Source organism: Cololabis saira, chromosome 5, assembly GCF_033807715.1.
Source record: "Cololabis saira isolate AMF1-May2022 chromosome 5, fColSai1.1, whole genome shotgun sequence".
NCBI lineage: Eukaryota > Metazoa > Chordata > Actinopteri > Beloniformes > Belonidae > Cololabis > Cololabis saira.
In genome coordinates this window covers 36,656,949-36,666,343 of record NC_084591.1, presented here as the reverse complement: position 1 = coordinate 36,666,343, position 9,395 = coordinate 36,656,949, and the positions used below count along the sequence as shown (strand labels likewise).

The 9,395-nt window shown below is 39.1% G+C and overlaps 1 protein-coding gene across 1 annotated transcript; it reads left to right on the top strand.

Annotated features, from left to right (window-relative positions):
• The first annotated feature begins 1,357 nt into the window (after positions 1-1,357).
• Positions 1,358-4,428, top strand: si:dkeyp-59c12.1 (Ras-related and estrogen-regulated growth inhibitor-like protein). Its single transcript, XM_061722648.1, has 4 exons — positions 1,358-1,471; positions 1,556-1,609; positions 1,710-1,786; positions 3,188-4,428. The coding sequence occupies exons 1-4, from the start codon at positions 1,423-1,425 to the stop codon at positions 3,611-3,613; spliced, it is 606 nt and encodes a 201-aa protein (XP_061578632.1). The 5' UTR covers positions 1,358-1,422; the 3' UTR covers positions 3,614-4,428.
• The last annotated feature ends 4,967 nt before the right edge of the window (positions 4,429-9,395 follow it).

The window sequence follows — 9,395 nt, the reverse complement described above, 5'->3', positions numbered from 1 at the left end:
TTTAACCACATCTAGCATTTAAATGTGACTTTCTTTTTTTTATTTTAAAGACCCCGATGAATATTCAAATGCAATAAGATTGTTTGCCTTTTTATCATGCCTCAGATGTCAAAACTTAATTATGTACCGGTAGCTATTATTTTTTTTTTTATAATTTGGGGATTTTCATAGTTTCTTTTTTCTTTTTGCTACATTATTTCAGTGTTAACAAAGCCTCCAAATAGCTACGCCATATCTTTACCAATATTTGTATGTCCAGCATTACAATTAAATATGCCAATTATTATTATTATTATTATTATTATTATTATTATTATTATTATTATTATTATTATTATTATTATTATTATTATTATTATTATTATTATAGATTTTAAACAAGTCCCCAAACAGGGGTCGAGATCAGTCCATTAAACACATTATATGAAAGATTGTAGGATTTTTGGCTGAATTAACTTTAACTTCACATAAACTGCATATTTAGCTAAAACTTAACATGGTTGAAACTTACTTATTTAACTTTAGTCTGCATTTCAAAGCCTCACAAAACCTCGTAAATGGGAATCTTACCAATCAGAACTTAATCTAGCTCTAATTACAAATCATCATATTATCCATCCATCCATTATCTATACCCGCTTTATCTTTGGCAGGGTCACGGGGGTCTGCTGGAGCCTATCCCAGCTAATTTCAGGCGAGAGGCAGGGGTACACCCTGGACAGGTCGCCAGTCTATCGCAATCCTCATATTATTCTGTTGCATTATCGCTTTTAATGGTGTATTTAGTGCTATAGATGGTTCATACATGGCAAATAATCCCCTCATCAGCTTTTATTTAACAACATAATACTGGATGCATTAACTGTAGAGAACTTTAATATAGTTTTCTGTATTTGTCAGATAAATTCAGACAAAGTGCAGGAAACAGTGTGTAGTGGTGTAGAACTGAGAAGCAGAAAGCTGAACTATATATATGTATATATATATATATATATATATATATATATATATATATATATATATATATATATATATATATATAAACATATATATATATATACATATATAAACCAGCTGTGGACACCACAGAAGGGAAGCCTTTATACAATATGGTATTAAAGGGGTGGTGCTGCTCTGCAGGAGCAGCAATGCCACAGGGAGAGCAAGTATGGACCTGATCCGTGACTTTTCTTCATCTACTGTGGCAGCTCTCCATGGTCCATCAGTCAGACGCCACGTGACAGAAACATGATGAAAGAGTGTGTTGCAGTTGTGGGTGTTGTGTGTTCAGCCCGCCCACCGACTCCGTGCTATAACAGCTCCCTGCAGCCGGCAGCACCCTCACAACAGCGGCTGCAGCCTCATCATCTTCCTCTCCACATGGAATTGAAAGACTCCACGCAAGTCTGCTACTAGATAAAAATGGATGCCAACATTGTCGTCTTGGGGACAGAGAGCGTTGGGAAATCAGGTAAAGGCTCCTTTAGAGAAGATCAAAGTTTCTTGTGACCTGTTTGCTCCCCTGCATGGGTAACTGACATTGACTCTGTTTCAGCTGTGACTGTGCGCCTCTTGACTCGGAGATTCATTGGAGAATACGGAGACATTGGTGAGGATACAGTTTTATTTAAGCAGGATGTCATTTTGCTTCACTCAGTATGTCAGAATTATGTAAAAATGTATTTTGTTTATTTATTTCTTCCTTCTAGAGTCCATCTACAGTCACAGTTTTATTGTAGACGGGAGGGATGTCACGTTCAATATCTGGGATTCACCTTACTCTCAGGTAATAACTTACAATAAGACCTTCAACAATGCTTTTAAAGCTGTTTTATTTAATCTTCATGCTTTTATACTGCCAGTAAAGATGTCAGACGAGGTTAACAGGTCCTTCGTCAGTTACATAATAGTTGATTGTACATAATGTAAACAGTAATTATCAGACTGGTCTCAATGATATAGCGGTTTATAAGGACTTACACCTTGGAAGTCAGAACCCAGCTGGATATATTTGATTTACCACAACATGATAATGTCGGAAAAGCAAGATGGATGCATTTAGGAAACCTCCTGTTGTTCTGCATTATGTAGTATTTTCATGGATCGGTGCGGAATGAAAACTATTATGCACAGAAACATGCTAGAATAACATTAAAACACAGTTGTTAGTTACAGTTGTTGTTCTGCCAGCGTTTATACGTGGGTTGCAAAAGGCGTTCTCTCTTCTAATGTGGTGCACATGTTGCTAAAACTATATGGGACCCACAAAATGTGCCCTTTTCTTAGCCAATACTCGCTTGTATCCCTCTTGAGCCCAATATATTTAGCCCACATAGACTTCCCATCTGGGACCTCACAATGCGGGAACCATATGAGACCCATGCCATCGACCCATTTTAAGCCCAATCACACTCTGGACCCCCCCCCCCCCCCCCAAAAAAAAAAGAAATCGTGCTTTCAATCCAGATAGGAACCTACGACGGAGTATTAGGGCCAAACCAAGACAAAAAAAAAGGAGTCATAATAATATGAGAATAAAGTTGTATAATTACGAGAATAAAGCCGTAATATTTTGAGAATAAAGTCATAATATTACGAGAATAAAGTTGTAATATTAAATATATTATAAATATATAAATATAACTTCACAGGATGCTCAATATTCCTAATTTTAACACAGGGAGAAGACTGCTCTTCCTGTTAGGAAGTTCTCATAAATGATATTTTCACAATATTACGACTTTATTCTCATAAATTACGACTTTATTCTCGTAATGTTACGACTTTATTCTCGGAATTTTACGAGTTTATTCTCGTAATATTACGACTTTATTCTCATAATATTACGACTTTATTCTCGTAATGTTACGACTTTATTCTCGTAATTTTACGACTTTATTCTCGTAATATTACGACTTTATTCTCATAATATTATGACTTTATTCTATTACGACTTTATTCTCACAACATTACGACTTTATTCTCGTAATTTTACGACTTTATTCTCATTATGTTATGACTTTATTCTCGTAATTTCCAATTTTTTTTTGTCTTGGTTTGGCCCTAATACTCCGTCGTAGGAACCACATGGACATGCTGGGACAAAACTGAGTGTCTCATATTTGTAGTTAAGTAAATGTATTGTTTCTTGTTACCAATGCATGAATGCAAATGTCTGATTTCACAGGATTTTTCGGGGGAGACGTCACTCTTCCATAAGAAGGTCCAGTGGGCCGACGCCTACGTCCTGGTCTACAGCATCTGCGACAGGGCCAGCTTCAACGCCGTCAGCAGGCTCATCCAGAGCATCAAGTCCTCTAAAGACTACCACGGTGCAGAAAAGGTGCCCATAGTGATCGTGGGTAACAAGCGGGACCTGCACCACAGACGGACAGTGCTGAGCGAGGAGGCCCAGCTGCTGGCTCTCAACACGAACTGCCTTTTCTACGAGGTGTCGGCGGCTGAGAACTACCACAGCGTGATCACTGTGCTTCACGGTCTGGTGGACAGAATGAAGGACGCCAAGCTGACCACAAAGAGGCCTCTGAGGTTCAAGGGCATAGTGAAAAGCATGTCCGCCGTGTTCGCCAGGAGACGGACAGACTCGCTTTAGTACGAGCATTCGATCGGATGGATATTACAATCTTTCAATGAAAGTGAAGAGATGGATCTGCTTTCACAAAGAAAGCAAATACGTTTAACGTGAACAGAAAACTATTTCCCAGAAGATGCAGACGTTCCTCGCACTTCAAGCTACACAAGTACCCGATAATCTAATTCCACACACTGGTGTATAAAAACAACACAATGCGGTAAATCACAAGGTTTGCTATGTATTCATTTTGAATGTGTAACAGACGTGGCACCAGATTGGAAAGTATGCTGCTTGTACTTCATTAAAGATGCATACGCCAAGGATATTGTCCTATGAATAAAATAAATATTTTCAATCAGTCAATCATTGACTGTCAAGGGTTCAGCCTAAGGATTCTGGAAAACTGACAGAAACACGTTAAAAATTGAAAACAAAACCTTGATAGCGAAGACAAATCAAGAAATCTTTTTTCTTTTTTGCTGCATTTTCTTTTTTTTTAAATAACGTCCCTCTTTTATGTATTCAGAGCTGTGAAATTCTGTGAAACTGTAGCGCTGCTTTGGTTTTGTGTTGTTCTGTAAGTCACTATTTGATGATATTGCAGTGAAGGTTTCAGAGAGGAGAGAGGAACATTTATGTTTATTTATGTCAATATGGATCTTGTAGTCTGAAATAAAGATTGATTGATTATGTCAAGCTGAGGGGTCGAATCGACCTCAAAAAACTTTTGCCTCGTAGAAGCAAAATAACTGAAACGTTTCCTGCTGAAATCTCCAAAGGTTCACGGAAGTGAAACATGCAGGATGTTTGTACTTATTAAAGTATAAAGCTGAAACCACTGCACTTGTTTTCCTGCTCTGTTTTATCTTTTGTCACATCAAAAGGAAACTTGTATTAAATCTTATGGCTTGTGAGGTTTCTGAGTAAAGTTTGCTGAGACCTGAATGAAGGATGGTTTCCTTTCTGCTGGCAGGATCCTAGAACGTGCCTCTGAACCCTACAGCCCATCAGTGCTTCAAAAACACGCCAGAGATGCTCACAAGTAATATCAAGCAAAATCAAAGTCAAGTCTAAAGCCTTTGATGGCTGTAATGATGTCATCCAGATGCTGTATTGGTATGTCAAAGAAATTCAGCAGTGTTAACGTCACGTATGGCATGCTGTGATCTGATTTATATTCCCGTCTCCTCTGAACCAGCGTTACAATAAGCTGACGAGGTCATGATGTCGACTGGGTCGACAGTAAATGGGTAGGTCAACCTGCCAACCCACTCAAACTAAGGTAGCTGTTGTCTTACAGGCTGCTGAAAGTCCACAGGTTTCCGAGAATGACGCAACCAATGCATTCAGATGGAGGTTTTAGGATGAGTTCAAACTAAACATGACTAATGCAGTATCTTTGATCCTGAAGCCACAGATTATGTGGGTAAAAAAGTATTGACGACTGGACATGAGACTCAAATCAAGGGTCACTGGTGAGTGCAGCTCGGGCTGACCTCACGCGTTATTGGCTATTCAAAGATCATATAGCAGTAAATATAATGTAAAGCAGCTGGGAGTTCAGTGGCCCTGATGCATTCTGGGAGTTTATTCCACAGGTGAGAAGCATGAAAGTTGAGCGTTGCCTCGTCCCCTTTGGTTCTAACCAAGCGCCAACCATCTCATGCGGAACTAAGTTTCGTTGCAGTTCCTTGACTGACCGCTGGCTGCAAAAGTGAGTCAATCTTCATTGACCTCCTTCTATGCTAAAAATTCCGACTTTAGAGCAGAAATAAACATATTTACAGCGTGGTTCAAAAACCATTTTGGTCTCAATCGTTTGAGTTGACACCCATGACAACTCTGAGGGGGTGAATTTTTGATGGTCGTTATCACTTCCTCATCCATAATTGTCGTGCTACAGTGCTCGCGAAGCAACCCCCCATTTGTATTAAGCCAATGTCGACTAAATGGAATGGTTATTTTGGATTTAGCGGTGGGCGTGTTCCCGTCGGCTTGCTGAGCAATATGGCTGTGCTCAGTGTTGGGGGTAACGCGTTACAAAAGTAACGCAATTACAGTAATGTATTACTATTTGCTGTAACGCAGTAATATAACGCATTACTAATACATTTTCGGTAATATTTTACTCGTTACAATCTAAGTAACGCGCGTTACAACGCATTTTAACCCGTTTAGCTGTTGTTTTTTAAAGAATTCACCAACACCGCGTCCGCGAGACATCCCGACAACAGAAAAAAGCGTTGGGAACGCGGCGCGGCGGAACGTAGCGCCGCTGGACACTGTTTGTGTGGGGACTGTTCAGTGAGCAGAGCCGGCAGGGAAAAGTCAACAGTGCGGCGTGTCCGCGTGTAACTTAAATCTACCATGGTCTCAGCGTTAGGGCTCGGCCAAGTGAGGCTTTATTAATATATGGGCTTTATACATTTATTAAATATATATGAGTGCGGAGTCGGCGAGGAGCTGCGCCCGGCGAGGAGCAGGAGCCGGGCTCACAGTGAGTCGCGCTGTGAGAGCGGATTTATGGTTCCGCGTTAAATCGACGCAGAGCTTTCGCCGTAGGGTACGCAGTAGTTCGCGTAACCCACGGCGTATGGCCTGCGTTGGTGTAACGCGGAACCATAAATCAGCCTTAAACCACACCTGCAGCCCATCAGGAGGAGAGGTTAAAACAGCCGCGAGTTGTTGATTGCTGGTTCGTTTGGTTAACTCTGAGAGCTTTATTGGTTTGTTTGTTAGCTTGCTGGTGTTTTTTTTCTCTCTGGGAGTTATTTATGAAGAAGTTCTGAGTTCCGTGTGAGCAGTCTTCGAGTTGAGGGGGGATGAGGGGTGATGTGATGGCACCCCCCCTGAAATTAAAACGGTCCAAATCACCCCCCCCCGAAATAAAAACGGTCCAAATCAACCCCCCTGAAATAAAAACAGTCCAAATCATCCCCCCTGAAATAAAAACGGTCCAAATCATCCCTGAAATAAAAACGGTCCAAATCATCCCCCCTGAAATAAAAACGGTCCAAATCATCCCCCCCTGAAATAAAAACAGTCAAAATCATCCCCCCTGTAAAACTGCCATCCCTCCTTTCCATCCCTTATGTCATTTCATCAATGAATGTGGTTTTACTGCTATTTCAACATTTAGAGTCATCACCAGAAAAATAACACCAGAAAAATAACTTATTTGACAATTTTCACCTGTTTCAAGTAAATTTTCACTTGAAATAAGTAGAAAAATCTGCCAGTGGGACAAGATTTATCTTTTTTTTGCTATTTTGTTGAAAGTAACTCAAAAGTAATACACAAGTAGTGTAACGCATTACAATTCAGATATAGTAATATTGTAATGTAACTAATTACTTTCAAATGACAGTAACTAGTAATATATAATGTATTATATTTTGGATGTAACTTGCCCAACACTGGCTGTGCTTCAAAACCGGTCTTCAGAAACCAATGGGTCACGTGACCGAATGCTTCATACCTTGCTATATACAGTCTTTGGATCCTATGACTGAGGATTCTGGTTGGTTCATAAGAGACCAAGAGGTCAGAGATGTATTTTGGCTCTACACCATTCAGATACTTATAAATCAGGTATAAGGTGGCAATTGGAGCGAATCAGATCAATCTGTTCCATGTCTATGTAGTTTAAACATGTAATGTAATGTGTTGTGTCATGATGCAGTTTGTGTCAACAACCAGTTAGAAGTATTGTCCTTTGGTTGCAGTTATGTAAGTACTGACAATGCAACAGCTCCAATCTTTGCAAAATCTCTGCACGGTCTTGAAACTCCTCCTGCAGATTTTGTAACATTGTCTAGTTAGTTTTATATAGTGCTGTGGAACAACAGTTTACACAAGGAAAGACTACACTCTTACAATTACATTGAGCACGCTTAATTTTGTCCAAATGTCAAAAAAAGGATAAGATTGCCACTGATTTGCTCCGAATTCAATCCCCATACAGATTGTTGAAAAGTAAGGTAAGGTCTCCATGTCTGCAACATACAGCCTGAAGGGAGGCTTTACGTAAGAGAGCTGGGGCCGCACCAGTCTTCTAATTCTTGTTCATTTATCATGCATTAGTGTTAACCTCCATGAATTTAAACAGAGATTCTTGGGAAAAACCTGCAAAGAGTAGCATCTGCATGTCTTTGTTCTACGACGGAGTATTAGGGCCAAACTAAGACAAAAGAAAATTGGAAATTACGAGAATAAAGTCATAATATAATGAGAATAAAGTCGTAAAATTACGAGAATAAAGTCATAATGGTGCGAGAATAAAGTCGTAATAGAATAAAGTCGTAATATTACGAGAATAAAGTCGTAATATTACGAGAATAAAGTCGTAACATTACAAGAATAAAGTGTTAATTTATGAGAATAAAGTGTTAATTTATGAGAATAAAGTCGTACTATTACGAGAATAAAGTGTTAATTTATGAGAACTCTAACAGGAAGAGCATCTTCTCCCTGTGTTAAAATGAAGAATATTGAGCATCTTGTGAAGTTATATTTATATATTTATAATATATTTAATATTACGACTTTATTCTCGTAATATTACGACTTTATTCTCAAAATATTACGACTTTATTCTCGTAATATTACGACTTTATTCTCGTAATATTGCGACTTTATTCTCACAACATTATGACTTTATTCTGGTAATTTTACGACTTTATTCTCATATTATTATGACTTTATTTTCGTAATTTCCATTTTTTTTGTCTTAGTTTGGCCCTAATACTCCGTCGTATTGTTTCGGCTTTAAATCAGATTAAAAATGTCCTCTTGATTGCCTCTTTTTTCTGTAGCTTGAGTAATTACATCTGCTCTAATAGGGTAAAAACGATATGATATAAAGAAAAAAAAATAAGTGAATGAATAGATAGTTACAAGGATTGTATATAGTGATTATGTTGCTATGAAAGAATCAAAAATCGTGAGTTCACGTCTCCAGTTTCCTCCCGATCTTCAGTTGAACTTAAGACTTTCCACCTATGCTCTTTTACACTGAGGGGCCTGCGATTTCCACTCAGCAACCACGAGACTGTTAGCCCAGATAAAAGCCCTCTAATTTGCCTCAGGTCTCCCCTGGTTAGCCAGATCTGTCCCTGGAGATTAAGCAGAGGAGATGTCTGTTAGTCCTTCTTTCCCTCCAGTTTCTGTCGTCAAGCGCCGGGAACACGTGAAGCTCCCCGGCTGCCGACAGAGGCAGAGGAGGGCAAATGGCAGGTAAACCGGTGCCGCTCGTCTTCCCTTCTCATTGGGTACGAAGAAATCTGACAGGAACAAGGCAGGGGTCAACAAAGCCAGACTCCGGCTGTCTGGCCCCAGCAGATCATTGTCACAATCTGTGACCCCTGAAGATTTTCACAACGAGGCTCGTACCAAACACCAGCCCGAGTAACACGTTTCACCTGCGAGAGCTGCATTCAGCTTCACTGAAGCTGAAATAATCCCACTCCACATGGTGCCACAATTATTTTTAAAAGGAAAATCTTTTTGAAAATGAACATACAGCAAAGGATGTACAGGGTTGCAGCTGCTCATGCTGTGGACATGAATTGAGAGTCATTATAACAAAACTGTTATGAAGTAGAAAAGGCTTTTTGCAACTTGGAGAGCATTTTTGCGACACAAAAGACACAAAAAAAAACAGCATAATATTCATTTTGTGTACAAGAAGCTCTTTTATCAAATATTCAGGGCATTTGGATATTTTTGGTATCTAAAAAGTATTTTGGGTATATCAATTTGGTAAGTGTAATTTATAACCCATAATAAATGTGAATATAAG

What these genes read in the sequence shown, in the direction of transcription:
- si:dkeyp-59c12.1 (XM_061722648.1), top strand. Translation starts at nt 1,423, where the DNA reads ATGGATGCCAACATTGTCGTCTTGGGGACAGAGAGCGTTGGGAAATCA. An exon ending in TGGAGAATACGGAGACATTG is followed by an intron (nt 1,610 to 1,709) that starts GTGAGGATACAG and finishes TCTTCCTTCTAG; the next exon opens with AGTCCATCTACAGTCACAGT. An exon ending in GGGATTCACCTTACTCTCAG is followed by an intron (nt 1,787 to 3,187) that starts GTAATAACTTAC and finishes CTGATTTCACAG; the next exon opens with GATTTTTCGGGGGAGACGTC.